The following is a 15,743-nucleotide window of genomic DNA, read 5'->3' on the forward strand; positions in this document are numbered from 1 at the left end:
TGGCTCACAATGGCCATGTTTGGGTCCAGCGTTGTGGCTTAAAGCTTAATCTTTATATTCATGCCTGTCAGCGTGAAAGAAGCTATTTGCATATATTTCCATATGCATTTGCATATATATGCAGCCACACTAAAGTTGCGGCCCTTGGCATGTGCTGTATCACTGTGGCCCCCAGGGCTTCCAAATTTGAGTAGCCCTGTTCTAGTGCATCTGCTTGAATGGGCTTTGAGCCAGGCCCTAAGGGAACATCTTTGCTTACTGGAAGATCAAGGCTCCAGAGGTTCCATCTTTTGGCATTTGATTTAGCAGATCTAGTTTAGACCCATAAATTGAATGCTGAGGGCAGCTCCCACTGGCATCTGGTACTTCTCCTTTAGCGAGGAGTAAGGGAAGCCTATGGGAGTGTTTGCTTCCATCAACCTCCTGCAGTGTGAACGCTGCCAAGGCTTGGCTTAAGGTAAACTGACCCAGCTACACATTTTGCGTAATTGGAGTTGCATATCATAAGCTGACCTGCTGGGTCTAGTGTAGATCTGGCCTAAGTGTTTTAACCAAAAGAATTGAACCAAGTTGTTGCATGAATATTGATAGTACATCTGGTTGTAAGTATATACAGCCACTGCACAGACATGTACCTATAAATACAGATTTCAAATTCTTTGCTTGTTCATTTGTCCACAGCACTTAAATCGTGTGGAGCTACACTTTCAGAATAACTACACTTTTAAAGTGTCAGCTTTTAAAAATAAAAAAGCCATTTTTAGCCAGATAATTCTATTTGCAAAACAACTCCATCATAGTCTTTTAACAGTATCAAGAGCAGAAAAAATATTTGTTGAATGTAATAAAATATTGTATGCTATTTTAAAACAGACATTTTGGAAATTTTCACTTACATGAATGTGAGATCAACATTGAGAGTCCTAGTCAGTAAATACATTTGTCCTTTTTCATTCACAGACCTAAAAAATGAATGTGTACATCCACTGCAGGGGAATTATCTGGTTTCCTCCCCGACATCTGATCTAAACATGTACTTTATAAGACTGTTTGACTGCACTGTGTATAAGGATGTTAGACATTTTATTGTTATTATTGTTCTGTTGCAATTAAAATGACTTGGACCTGACCCTGCATATACTTACTAACAAATGTTGTGCCTGGTCCAAAGCCCTTTGAAGGCATAAGTCTTTCAACTAGCTTCCTAGGGTTTTGACTCTGGTCCATAATGTTTACTATTTTGAGATATCCCATGGACTTCAATAGCACTACTCATACGAGTAAGCACAATGCTTGTGGTAAGTGGTTACAGGACAAAAAGGGTCATAAAGACTATTTGCATAAATCTGAGATTTGCATTTCTAAAATGCTTCAATCTATGTTCGAACAAATTGAAAGGGACTCACCTTAAAATATACCAGTAAAATGTTTTGTTATATTTAGTACTCTCATTTCTGGAAAGTCATGAGAGGTACTGAATACTCTCACCTGCCACAGAATTCATTGGAACTAAGGACCCTCAGTTCCTTTGTAGGGGCAGCAGCACCAGGAAGCATCTATCTTTTATTTCAAATTGTAATGCTTTTCTACTTGCAGACAAATGAAAGGAGCATGCCTTCTTTCAAAATAAAACTGTTAGGCTTCTCAGCAATAGCAGCATGTCCTCTCCTGTCCATGTGCATAAGACAAGCAAATATGCCTAACGTGCAAGCAAATCACAATGTTCAGTCGTATCTTACATCTTTGGAATTTAAAAGGACCCCCATTCTTTTAGATCTTGCCTTACAAATAAATGTAGAAGAAATAAACATGGGCCTTAGTACTAAGGTTGTTGGAACACTATAAATGTAATAGAAGGTTTCCAGATTTCAACCTAAGTTCTTACTCCCTACACATGGAAGTAAGAAGAAAATTTGCCTAAGAGCCTTACCTGGGTAAGAACTGGGACTTTTGGTATGTGTCAAGTGTTTGAATAAATGGAATGGCTTATTGTGTTGTTACAGTTGTCAGAGGAGCTGGAGAAAGAGGAGGAAAAATGCAGCACTGCAGAATTAAGCCAATAATCTATTGCAGTGGATCTCCGAACATAACCATGACATCCTGGAACAGATGATAGAAACGGAAGATGAATGCTGTGGTTGTTAACAGATGAAATGCTGCATTAATTGGTGTCTTCTCCATTATTTTTTGTAGTCTTTATGAAGTCAGATACTCTGGAAAATAATGAAGGGGACTCAGTCAGAAATTACAAGAACTTCATTTCCATCTTTAATAGATCTTGTGTTCAGAATATTATTATTTAATGAAGTTCAATTAAACAGATACTTTAACCAATTTTGATAAATTGGTGTTGATTTTTAATGTGTAATTCAGGTTCTATTAGATGCAGTATCTTCATCTGCTGGTTCTGCTTAGCGTATGCTACAGTAACATTCAAAGTGCACTAGATTGGCAAAGAGGTATTAGTAAACTGTTATATAATGGAGTCTGCATTAATCTTACCCCCAGTTAGAAGTGGGCTTTTCAGAACAGTAAAACCTAAGCCTGTACCCTCCTCTGTTTTCTTACTTCTACTGTTTTTCAAATAATCACATTTCAATAGTAATAACAAGTATTAAGCTCTGGGCCAGGTTGGAAATGAAATCAATTTTTGGTACTACTTGCTGTTGGCAAGGATTAGCCTTATGAAAATATGGTGTGTGTCTCTGACAATGCATGGGGCATCTAAATTGATCATCAATAATTTACATGTTGGATATTAGTGGATGATAAAAGCTTGAGGAATGTATAAGTATATATGTGTATAGGTACACACATATACAGGAGTGGATCAACCTTTTATCATCCAAATTCATACAGGTATTTATTAATAAAAGCTGGGACTCATAAATATATCAAGATAAGAATGCTGTGAATACAGTATATGTATTAGGCCTCCTGTAAATGAAGGACCATTTGTCATTGCTTTCTATATTGAACAAACAGCCTCCGACTTGGATTCCAATGAATTTTAGTTGTTAAACAAGACAATATCAGTGAATGAGGAGAAATTAAAAGCTGTCTGTATCAACAAAGAATTTAAAATAAAGATAAATAATTTAAAGCACATGCCAGGAAAAAGAAAAAATCTGAAGTCATTATATGTAGTGATGAGACACAAACGAGAGTTAAATCTCTACTACTTCCTCAAAGAGAGGATCCTTACAACTTCATAACCATTTTCAGTCAGTCTGGCAAACATGTGCAAATGTTCTTTTTTTTTTTTTTTTTTATTTTATTGATGCATCTCTTTTTTCTTCACTGGAAGAAATGTTTCTATACTGACACAAGTGGCAATTGAATATTTGCATTATTAAAGGACAAACAATGAATTTAAGCATGGGTGGCCTTAATTCTTAGTAGTTTTTCTTTGCTGCTGTAAAAAAGGATTCTAAAGTGGTTATTCCTCAAGTCTTGCACTGAATTTACAGAAATGTTATTTTTTTTAAACATTGGTGCAATTATCCCAGAAGTAACATCCTATGTGAGCCATACCTACATTAGCCCCTTTAAAATTATTGTTGTCTAGAAAAGAGTATTTTATTTAGTTGTACCATTATTTTTCGTACAAAGAAAAAGCAACTAAGTCAAGCAGGGGTCCTTCTTGATGATTCATCTCAGTAAATAGACTAAATTGTATAGAATTAGTATAGCATAGTTTATCCAAATTCATTCATGTTTAAAAAGTTTGTCCTTTAACTATCAATGGAATTTTAGATCTTTGTTTTCAAAACAGCAAAGCTCTTGGGAGTTTATTTAGCACACATGACAAATGTTGCACTTGCAAACTCAGACAACAAAACTAGTTTTTTGTGATGAACTTGTTGTCATAGTAAGGGACAACTGTCTTTGTCTCTTACAGTCAGGTCTTTACCTTAACTCTGCAACTGAATACTTGAAGTAGGAAATAAACTAGGGGAAAATAGGGTCATAAAAACAAAACTGTATAGTTAGCTATTTATATGTATGTGCCAATTTTGTCACAGACATTATTTTAGGAGCACTTTTTGCTCCACTCATGTTGTAAGAGTATTGATCTAAACTTTTATCGGGGGGCTATGAGTTAGCCTCTAAAACAAAATTGTCTAACATTTTTTTTCATTTCATGTGATATCTATGATATTTGGGGGGAAAATCTTTTCATATACTGAAATAGAATCTCGGGGTTTACAATAAACACTGTGATGTTGGGAAAATATTTTATTTGAGCGATGTTTGGTAGTCCCCCCCACACCTTTGAAATGTAATGAATTAAACTAATTTTTGGCTAACATTTAAAATAAATAATTATTTTAGTGTGGAATCAGGCTTGTACTGCACATTATTTGTTTCATTTAAATGTACAGTATGAATTTTGTATTTAATGAATTTTGTGTATCTAGTATGCACGTAACTGCATATTGACTTTCATTTGAAAGTGAGTTTAAATTTCCTTTTTAACAGTGTTTATGAAAAGACCTCAGATGTGTTGATACAAACTATATCTGCAATGTGTGTGGGGGTGAGGGAGTTGTTTTTGTTTTATGTGTAGAGTGATGTTTGAATGTGATGTTCTGCAACAATGGGTCAGTATTCTCTATTTACCTTAAACCCTCATTTGATAGTGCTTCATGTAATAATTTCCTCAAGTAAGTGGCATGTTCTGGATTGTGATATTGATATATGGTTAAGGACATTGATATGAAACTAAGGAATCCTTAGAAATTACCTGTGGGCATGTATTAGACAGTCATTGTAATTTAATGTTTAGTAAAAGTGTGAAGTACCAAGGTATGTAGAGATCATAACATTATTATCATGTGTATGGGAAGTATTTACTGTTGATCAGCTTGTTTCTATTCATCTAATAAACTGTTTCTTTCTGAAATCCATGTAGTGTCATTAAAACTAATATAAAATGTTTCCCACATGGTAAATTCATCACACTCCTCATTTCTCTAATTGCTACCATTCAAAGTAATGTATCCTTCCTATTGTTACTGTTATGCAAACTGTTCCAAAAAGGATGAAAAAGAAATTGTCTCTTAGGCCCCAGTCCCACAAACACCTGCTCACCAGAGTAACTTTACTTCTGTAAGGTGGGTAACATTATTCATGATAAGAAGTGTTTTGAGAATTAAGGACTTAGCGCGCAATATACTCCTTTAGTGATACTCTAAACCATAATATTTTGCATGACCCTGTATAATTGCATAGAAAATTACATTTTGTTTATATACTTTACTGACCAAAAGCTATAAGGTGTGAAATTCTCTGCACAGTCAGCTCCTTTTTCAGCTGCCTGGTAAGTTGTTCGCCTTTTCCATTATGTTCATTTTTTTAGAAAAGGAACTTTTGTTGGACAGGAATTTCTTACCTCATAGAACTCCCTGGACCAACTCAGTGCACACATAGCAGGAGAATAAAAGGTAAGTAAGCATGCATTTGAGGTAGGTTATTTAAAAACACAGTCTCTTAGTATTAAGCTCTGTTTCTTTACCGATAAATTAGTCCTCATAGTAAGAGCAATATAAAGCTATATAATACTGTACTTACATGGGATATTAAGTTGCACTATTAACTGCATTTAAATGCACTTTTATTATGTATTTTACTTATGCTTCCCTAGCCTGGAGTTGTAACACTATACATTGAGTATTGATTGCTCATAACATCTTCTTTCTGGACCAAATCTAATGATTCATGATTGCTTTTCTCTTTATTTGGACAACATATATCATGCACCGGAATTCAGTCATCAGTCTAACAATGATCATTCTAAATTCTGCTTTCATAGCACAGGTTGAATCTCTCTAGTCCTGCACTCTCTTGTCCGGCCACATCTGGTCTGGAATTATTTTAGTGACCTGGATGCCCATTTAGCGTGGGTGTGGCCAAGTTTCCTGCAGTCCCATAAAGTTTGTTTACAGTTATCGGTCCTGGCTGTCAGTGTTCTGTTTTTTTGGTTCTGGACATCCAACAGTCTGGTCAAGAAATGAGCTGTGCCCTTGAAAGTGCATAATACCACCTACATGCTTTGTTAGTCTTTAAAGTGATACCAGACTACTACTTGTTTTTTAAGTTTATCCTGTACAGACTAACTCGGCTACCCCTCTGAAGTGTTCTGTGCTGTATTTATCTCCAAATATCTTCAAAGAGCCCAGTAAGCTGTGGAAGTGTTGGTAATGCTGCTAGGCAATATTGACCCCCCATGGTCTGGCAAAATCTTTGGCCCCAAGGGTGCCAGACTAGAGAAGTTCTGCCTGTAGATCACTACTTGTTTTTATGAGCAGGTCTTGTCTCCTTCCCCATGAATCAGGTCATTTTTGGCTTGGTTGTACAGAAGGAGCTGAGTGATTTGAGGAGCCTGTGAAGGAGACCTCTTTCTTGGAGAGCTCCTCTTATGCCTCTGCAGAAGAGGAATTTGAGGTCATGTGGGAAGGCCACTGGATCTGTGTTTCTGCTCAGTAGTTCAAAGGTAAAGGAGTGTTGTAGCTCTGAAGATAAGTAATAGTCCACAGGGGCTCAGTGTTACTCTGTAGTCTAGAGCAAGCCAAGTGATCGATGGTAAAAATTCCAGTTCATATGCTGGATGCTTGTGCTATGTTCTGAGAGCAGGATTTGGCCCTGGGAGAAACATAGTAATCTATGCAAAGTGCATCCAGTGTGGCATAAAAGCCTACCAGGAAGTATGAAACATGAGGTTTTATAATTATATGAATTTATTTCCATTAGTTTCAGATTTGGGGGTCATCTCTGTACTCCAAGAAGTAAAACTTTTAATTACAGATCCACAGGATATTCAGCTGTTTTCCCTCACTCTGTAAATAAAGCTAGTTCTGCTCTCTAAAGCCCAGGTGTAGCGCCCATTGAAATTAGTTTGGGCCCTGCACACATCTACAGAAATAATGTGGCTCAGAGAAAAGAAAGGATGTTCGATGTGGGTACTGTCTGTATTTTACTGCAAGGGGCTTGTAGTGCCCTCGTTTTACACACACAGCAGTGCAATGAGTGAATGCATTTGTCAGGACTTCTTAAACAAGTGGCAAACCTCTACCCTTGGCAATGTAGCCTGCCATACTGCCAAGTATTGTGTGTATTCCAGGTAGGCCCTGATGCTACAATTAAGCTCCACAGAAATATATGCCCACCCACGTGAATCCAGTTGTAGAAAAAGGACTAGTTTTGTTGTTTTTATACTGTCTTTGCTTTTCTTCTTTGACCTACATTAACTGCTGCAGCACAAGATTGTCACTCATATGAGGGAGAGTCAGTGACATCTATAAATGCAGCCTAAAGTCAATGTATATAGTGATTGAAATATGCAATCGGCTTTACAATATAGAAGAGCTTACATGTGTTCACAGTATAACCCGTGTATCTAAAGGTCTTTGGCACAGTCTGAAACCTTTGGATAAACATAGTTTCAGATGAAGGGGAAAGCCAGCTGCACAGCTGTAAAAAGACTGTGCTCTGGGTCCTTACCCTAGAGAAGCCAGTGGACTCCAGATGTTCTGGCAGCTGTAAACTGTTCCAGGTCCTCCATCCCAGAGCTCAGTGAAGAGCAGCCAGAAAACTCCAGATGGACCAGCCAGCTAAGAGAGCTGTGGGAGGCAGTGAAGAGAAACTAGATGGCTCCAGAAAGCAGTGAAGTGATGCTAGATGACCCATGACTACCTGTCCAACTTTTAAACGATAGTACAATTTGAGATACATAACTCCTGATCTATGATTAACCAGAATTCAGGTAAGGATTTGTCTGCTGTGTATATGAGAGGAAATGTACCTATAAAATATGTGATAGTGTGGCATACTAGATTTTTTATGTATATGTATTTTGGATAAATGTGAGTTATCCAAGTCTTGCCAAATATGTGGTAATAAAAACAACACACATCATACTATCATCACCTATTTTACATGGTACATGTGTTTGCCTTTTTGTTGTCTTTCTTAATATCTCTATTTTTTTATATATAAATTATGCCACTTGTATGAGTGACTGCACATATGTGCATACACACACTGAAAGAGAGAGAGAGGTTGTAGAATTGTACTCAGATTAATTCTTCACTGAAGTACTTGCTATTGGTACTTAGGGGTTTTTTTCCCATTTCAAACACCAAAAGGTACTAGCTTTAGCTTAGGTGCTGATGTCTGAAGATGTAGCTCTCCATGTGTATTTATTTATGGAGCTTACATTTAATTTTATTTTTGTAAAGGTGTTTTTGTGTACTTTTCAACATAAGTGGCCAAATTCTATATAGTGGTGAGCATGGCCATAGGCCATAAACATGAAGCATGAAACAAATCTGCCATTGGTATGAAAAAAAGTTTATGATGTCTCCATTGAAAACTGACAAAGTTGATACATGGTGCAGAGGTATCTTGTTTGACATTTACCTGTATAATCAATGCCTGGTTCAACCAAGCTTTTTGCATAGCCTCCTCCAACCCTCCCCCCCCCGCCCAGCTCTGATGTTTTATCCCTACTCTTATCTCATATAGAACATGTAAAGTCAGGAGTGGTGCCCAGCACTGTTGTCAGTCAGAATAAGAATATTCATAAGGGGCTTAATCCAGAGCACACTGTTGTCAATGGAAAGACTCCTGACTTTGGATCAGGCCCTGCTACTGCTTAGGTCAGATATATTTAGAGGAATGGGGAGAGGCAATACCATTTTCCCAACATTAATCAGAATTTGGCCCTTAGGAAAAGGGAGGCCAAAGTTTGAGAGAAACTGAGCAGCCCAAATGTTTAACTCTTAGGATAGAAAATGAAACCACCACCTTGGAGCTTCATATGAAAGTTAATTTACAGAATGTCTGTTTATAAGTTTGCTGATTGCAGTTTTGGAGATCAGTACTCCATTGTTGTGAATGAATATAATTTCCTATTAAATTCTCTCCAAATTTTAAGACTTTGTGCAGAGTTATTTTGTGGCATTTCTTAGATCTAAATAAGAGTCATTCAGGGTATGTCTACACTACAAAGTTACTTCGAACTAACAGATGTTAATTCAAATTAACTTTAATAGGCGCTACACATACAAACCGCTAATTCGAACTTAATTCAAACTAGCGGAGCGCTTAATTCGAACTAGGTAAACCTCATTCTACGAGGACTAACACCTTGTTCGAATTAAGTAGTTTGAATTAAGGGCTGTGTAGCCACTTAATTCAAACTAGTGGGAGGCTAGCCCTCCCCATCTTGCCCTAGTGGCCACTCTGGGCACCACCAGGGAAACTTATCTGCCCTCCTGCCGGCCCCAGAGCCCTTAAAGGGGCATGGTCTGGCTACGGTGCCTGTGCCAGGTACAAGCCTACCAGCACCCAGCCAGCAGACCCTGCACCTGGCAAGGCACGAGCCAGCCACCCGCTGCCACCCAGCCCTCCGCATCTTCCTGGGACCAGGCTGGCAGCTCCCAAGAGCCTGCCTGGGGCTGCAAGAGGCGGGTGACCGCCTGGTCTAGTGCGGACATCGTGGACCTCATCCATGACCTCCACACTAGGCACAGGAAAGTGTCCGTCTAGGGCAGGAGAACTGCCAGCCTGGCCACCCAGGAGCAGGCTTGCATGAAAATCAAGGTGGTCCAGTGAGACCCCCGACCCTGAGCCCTGAGCCCTGAGCTTAGAACATAAAAACATAAGAACGGCCATACTGGGTCAGACCAAAGGCCCATCTAGCCCAGTAGCCTGTCTGCCAACAGCGGCCCACACTAGGTACCCTGGAGGGGATGGACCGAAGACAATGACCAAGCCATTTGTCTCGTGCCATCCATCTCCAGCCTTCCACAAACAGAGGCCAGGGACACCATTTCTACCCCCTGGCTAATAGCACTCCATGGACCCAACCTCCATGACTTTATCTAACTTCTCTTTAAACTCTGTTACAGTTCTAGCCTTCACAGCCTCCTGCGACAAGGAGTTCCAAGCCTCCTGCGACAAGGTTGACTATTTGCTTTGTGAAGAAGAACTTTCTGTTATTAGTTTGAAGTCTGCTACCCATTCGTTTCATTTGGTGTCCTCTAGTCCTTCTATTATGGGAACTAATGAAGAACTTTTCTTTATGCACCCTCTCTACACCACTCATGATTTTATAGACCTCTATCATATCCCCCCTCAGTCTCGTCTTTTCTAAGCTGAAAAGTCCCAGTCTCTTTAGCCTCTCTTCATATGGGACCTTTTCCAAACCCCTGATAATTTTAGTTGCCCTTTTCTGAATCTTTTCCAAGGCCAAAACATCTTTTCTGGGGTAAGGAGACCACATCTGTACACAGTACTGAAGATATGGCGTACCATAGTTTGATACTTCCCCTCCTCCTCCTTCCCCTGGCTTCCCCCTTCCAGCTCCCTGTTCCCAGGTTTCCCCTTCCCCTCTCCCACCCTCTCACTTCCCCTCTCCCACCTCCTTTTCCCAGTCTCCCCAGAGGTTAATCCCCCCCCCCCCAGTTTTGTTCAATAAAGAGAGTTTCTATTTTTGAACACACGTGTCCTTTATTTTGTACATCAGGAAGGGGGACTAGGGAGGGGTAAGTGAAAGGAGGTGAGGGAGGAATGGGGTACAAGCCCCTGATGGGGAGGACTGGGGTGGCTCTGCGGGCTCCTCGGGGTGGAAGCTCTCTTGCAGCCCCCCGATTGACTCCCCCGCCCCCGGATGGCCGCCTGCAGCAAGTGCAGCCGGGCTGATGGCCAAGTGCTGTGATGTGCCAAGTGTGGGCATTCAGGGCAGTCCAAGCCAGGATTGCTTTGCTGTCCCTCATCGAGATAGACAAGCAAGCGGGGAACCCCTGAGAACTGTCTGTCCGGGGTGGGGGTCGGGTCCCTTTAAGCACAACCCTCGGCTAGCCTGAGACAGCAGCTCCACGCTCTAAGTCCTAATCTGATGCCCTGCCGGCACTGCTTCCGGCCATCCTTAACCCCAGTTCAGGGTCCACTCAATGTGGACATGCTAGTTCGAATTAGCAAAATGCTAATTCAAACTAGTTTTTAGGTCTAGATGCACTAGTTCGAATTATCTTAGTTCAAATTAACTAATTATAATTAAGTTAGTTCGAATTAGTGCTGTAGTGTAGACATACCCTCAGAGAGTTAATTCAGTTAGGATAAACAAATCACATATAGTGTGTCTGGTTTCTAAAACTAAATAATGTGATACAACTAATTCCTTTCTCAGGAATCATTGTTAAATCCATGTGTTATGCCCCCTCCCCCTCAAAAAAAGACAAGAATAAAGTCTCAGGTCCTTACAGACGACTAGTAGCTGGATCAGCTGTTCCAATTTGGATAGTATTTAACATGTCAGAATTATTCTTACTCAGGTTAAACAACTAGTTCCCAAATCTGAAAGGTGAAGGTTGTAAATCTCCCTGGTGAATGTTGCCTATGACAGGGAAGGAAAGACTTGCATAATTAGCACTTGTACTTCCTCAGAGAACATGAGCTCAAGTCTAAAGCAAGGAGTTTGGTTAATAAAACACTGGGGCTTGAAAAATACAGGAAAAAACCAGACCAGCTCATATTGAAGAAAAAAAAAAAAGGTGTTCTTGCTTAGGAAAACAAAGTGACAAATAGGATATTAGTGGAAATTTCTTCTAGGGTCTTCAATATTGATCAGGAATTCTCAATCATTCGTCAAAGACTGGTAAGTGATTTACGGTAGAGTTGAGATTCTTTACTGTCTTCCCTTTATCTGGAACTAAAATTTACTTAAAGAGCTAGTTAGAAAATGGAATTTCTGTCCTGTGGAAAAGACCAATATTTCAGATTTTTTTCCCCTCCATCATAAGCCCAACTGAAAAATCAATATCCCAAAATATTTTGTGAAGAAATTTTGAAATATTTCAGGTCATAAACATCAAAGTAAACTTAACAAAATATTGCTTTGATAATGTCAAAACATAATTTTACATATTAAATTTAGTATTTTAAATTATGTTAAATAAAATAAAAGTTGAAACAAAACCATCAGAACAAAATAAACAAGTTGGCAAACAAGAAATTTGATACATACACTATTTTTATTTCAAATTGTTTTAAACTTTTTCTGTCAAAAATGTAGTCAAATCAACACATTCAAACAAAATATTGTGATTTGAAAACATTTTTGACAGAAAACTGTTCTGTTGAAAATTTGTAACTAGCTCTTACATATATATTATCTTATTCTGAAACAGTGTAGTATTCTAAAATTATTTAGTTTACACTTCAGCTGGTTGCAAGAGGTGTTATTCTGGTCTTTGCCCTTCAAATGAATTATATTCATTTATAGAATAATAAATTATGCTCTAAGAAGCATCTTAACTCTATGGGTAACTGTACTAAAATCAATGGGTCTATTCATAAAATTAAGGTGTGTCTCATATGAGTATGGGTCTGAGAATTTGGCCCTTAATGAGCATATTTTTGTGGCTACATGCTAATGGCCCAATTGTGTATGAGTAAAATTGCTCACTTATATACATGTTTGCAGGATCGGAGCCTAAAACCCTGCTGTAACTTGTGCAGAATTACAAAAGTGCCCATGATGCTACTGATAACTTGCATGATAATCCTTGTCTAAATTTGTTCAGACCATGTACCCCACATGGAAGAATACAGTTTAAAATGTATTGCACTACACTAGCTATGGTTACTAGTCCGCATGGTGGTTTACACTTTAGCCACTGGGGCATAAAGGAATGACATTTTTCTTCCTTTCATTACTTTATCCATTTTTCAGTTCTAACTTAAAATTCCCTCACTTGAAGATGCCATGTGCATTCTTTACAAGCTTTTTCCAGACAAATCATGAAGATCTTTTGCTTCTTTAGGGTCCCCTGTATTGCTCCTCAAAAGATGCTAGTGGGCTGCTGGAGATACCTACGTTAAGACAGATTTTGTAACTAAATACACACCTTTCAAAACAGATCATCTTCTAGAAGCCCTACCCTATGGTTAGTGAACAGACACTTCTTCCACTGAATACAATGAGAGTTGCGGATGATCAGCACCTTGAAAGACTGAGCCCTAATAACGAATCCTGTTCAATCCTGTTCAATGTTCCTGCAGAATCATTAGGTCCTAATTATTAGGGTTCCAGCTACCAACTGTACCATGGAATTTGAAAAAAGATTATTCTGAAGTACCAATACTTCAAAGAATTCAGTTTTCTATTTATTTAGGTATGAAGATTATATTTCTCTCTACTTTTTTAAAAATACTAATTGGGACACCTTTGGCCTTGCATATTTATTAAATTCACGTTACTAAGAAGAAATTGTGTAAAAATTGGAATATTTTAATTTTGGTCAGTAAATGTGGACAAACATTGATTTTACTATATATATATATATATATATATATATATATACAGGCAGTCCCCGAGTTCCGCGGATCCGACTTATGTTGGATCCGCAGTTACGAACGGGGCCCTTCCTCTCCCTGGTCTCCAGCAGACCAGGGAGAGGAAGCAAAGCGGCGGAACACGCGGGCAGCGGACAGGGCTGTCCGCTGCCCACGTGCTCCGCGGCTTGGCTCTGCTTTGCCCCCCCCCGTCCCCCTGGTCTGCAGACCAGGCGGACGGGGGGGGGGCAAAGCAGAGCAAAGCAGAGCCAAGCCGCGGAGCACGCGGTCAGCTGACAGCCCAGACGCATCTGGGCTGTCAGCTGGCCGCTGCTCCGCGGCTTGGCTCTGCTTTGCCTCCCCCCGTCCCCCTAGTCTGCAGACCAGGGGGACGGGGGGGGGGCAAAACAGAGCAAAGCAGAGCCAAGCCGCGGAGCACGTGGGCAGCAGAGAGCGGGCAGCGGACGGGGGGGGCAAAGCAGAGCAAAGCCGCGGAGCAAAGACGCGTCTGGGCTGTCTGCTGCCCGCGTGTTCCGCCGCTTTGCTCCCCGTCCCCCTGGTCTGCAGACCAGGGGGACGGGGAGCAAAGCAGAGCAAAGCCACGGAGCCCAAGGGCAGCAGGACAGCCACGGCGCGTCTAGGCTGTCCCGCTGCCCCCGTGCTCCACGGCTTTGCTCCGGACACCTGTGGTACAGCAGCTGGGGCGCTGCCAGTTGGTCCCGTAGTGCCGCTCTGGGCGCTACTGGACCAACCGGGCAGCACCCCAGCTGCTCTGCCCCAGGCGTCCTGATTCAGCCACTGCTGGTCAGTTTCAGCAGCGGCTGAATCAGGACGCCTGGGGCAGAGCAGCTTGGGTGCTGCTGGGTTGGTCCAGTAGCGCCGAGGAGCACTACTGCCCCGGGCTTCCTGGAATCAGCCGCTGATCAGTTTCAGCAGCAGCTGACTTGGGGATGCCTGGGGTTCTTAAGTTGAATCTGTATGTAAGTCAGAACTGGCATCCAGATTCAGCCGCTGTTGAAACTGATCAGTTTCAGCAGCGGCTGAATCTGGATGCCAGTTCCGACTTACATACAGATTCAACTTAAGAACAAACCTACAGTCCCTATCTTGTACGTAACCCAGGGACTACCTGTACATGTAGATACTAATAACATAGGGAAGAATAGACAAGAGGTTCTGAAGGTCAAATTTAGGCTGCTAGGAAAGATACTGAAATGCAGGATCTCAATATTAGCAGTCTCTGAAGTGTTTCCAGTTCCACATGCAGGGCCAGGTAGACAAGCAGAACTACAGGGTCTCGATGCATGGCTGAGACAATGGTATAGAGAAGAGGGGTTTAGATTTATTAGGCACTGGGGAAACTTTTGGGAAAGTGGAAGCCTATACAGGAAGGATGGGCACCACCTAAACCAAAATGGAACCAGATTGCTAGTACAGGCAGTCTCCGGGTTACATGGATCCGACTTACATCGGATCCCTACTTACAGACGGGGTGTGGCAACCCCGCACTAGCTGCTTCCCCCCAGCAGACCAGGGAGATGCGAAGCTAGTGCCCCCCCCCCCAGCAGACCAGGGAGACGCGGAGCAGCTTTTCTCAGCAGACACCTCAGCTTGAGAATAAAGGACTGAGGGTATGTCTACACTACCCCGCTAGTTCGAACTAGCGGGGTAATGTATGCATACCGCACTTGCTAATGAAGCCCGGGATTTGAATTTCCCGGGCTTCATTAGCATAAGCGGGGAGCCGCCATTTTTAAATCCCCGCTGCTTCGAACCCTGTGCAGCGCGGCTACACGGGGCTCGAACTAGGTAGTTCGGACTAGGTTCCTATTCCGAACTACCGTTACTCCTCGTGAAATGAGGTGTACCGGTAGTTCGGAATAGGCACCCTAGTCCGAACTACCTAGTTCGAGCCCCGTGTAGCTGCGCTGCACAGGGTTCGAAGCAGCGGGGATTTAAAAATGGCGGCTCCCCGCTTATGCTAATGAAGCCCGGGAAATTCAAATCCCGGGCTTCATTAGCAAGTGCGGTATGCCTACATTACCCTCCTAGTTCGAACTAGGAGGGTAGTGTAGACATACCCTGAGGGAAGTGAGGTGTGGGAGAATAAAACTGAGCTCTGGAGAAATGTTTGGCTAGAGTTTCCCCTACAATATGTACCAGTTCCGACTTACATACAAATTCAACTTAAGAACAAACCTACAGTCCCTATCTTATACGTAACCCGGGGACTGCCTGTATATATATATACACACACACAACTGATAAAAAATATTATGATTGATGATGATCAAAATGTACAGATAGGCAAATTAAGAAAAATATGGTTTTAAAACTTAGAGTTTGATATTTGGAGATTTACTTTGTGTATTTTGATATGTGATGTTGATCATTTATGGTTT

The 15,743-nt window shown here is 41.0% G+C and overlaps 1 protein-coding gene across 3 annotated transcripts in view; it reads left to right on the forward strand.

Annotated features, from left to right (window-relative positions):
* ERC2 (ELKS/RAB6-interacting/CAST family member 2) overlaps positions 1-4,908 on the forward strand; it is a 1,112,164-nt gene extending 1,107,256 nt beyond the window's left edge. For all 3 annotated transcript variants that reach the window (XM_075938889.1, XM_075938890.1, XM_075938891.1), the window contains one exon: positions 2,004-4,908. In XM_075938889.1, coding sequence (XP_075795004.1) covers positions 2,004-2,063 — 60 coding nt within the window. In that variant the 3' untranslated portion in view covers positions 2,064-4,908. The remainder of the gene's footprint in view (positions 1-2,003) is intronic.
* The last annotated feature ends 10,835 nt before the right edge of the window (positions 4,909-15,743 follow it).

This window comes from Pelodiscus sinensis, chromosome 11 (assembly GCF_049634645.1).
Source record: "Pelodiscus sinensis isolate JC-2024 chromosome 11, ASM4963464v1, whole genome shotgun sequence".
In the NCBI taxonomy this organism is placed as follows: domain Eukaryota; kingdom Metazoa; phylum Chordata; order Testudines; family Trionychidae; genus Pelodiscus; species Pelodiscus sinensis.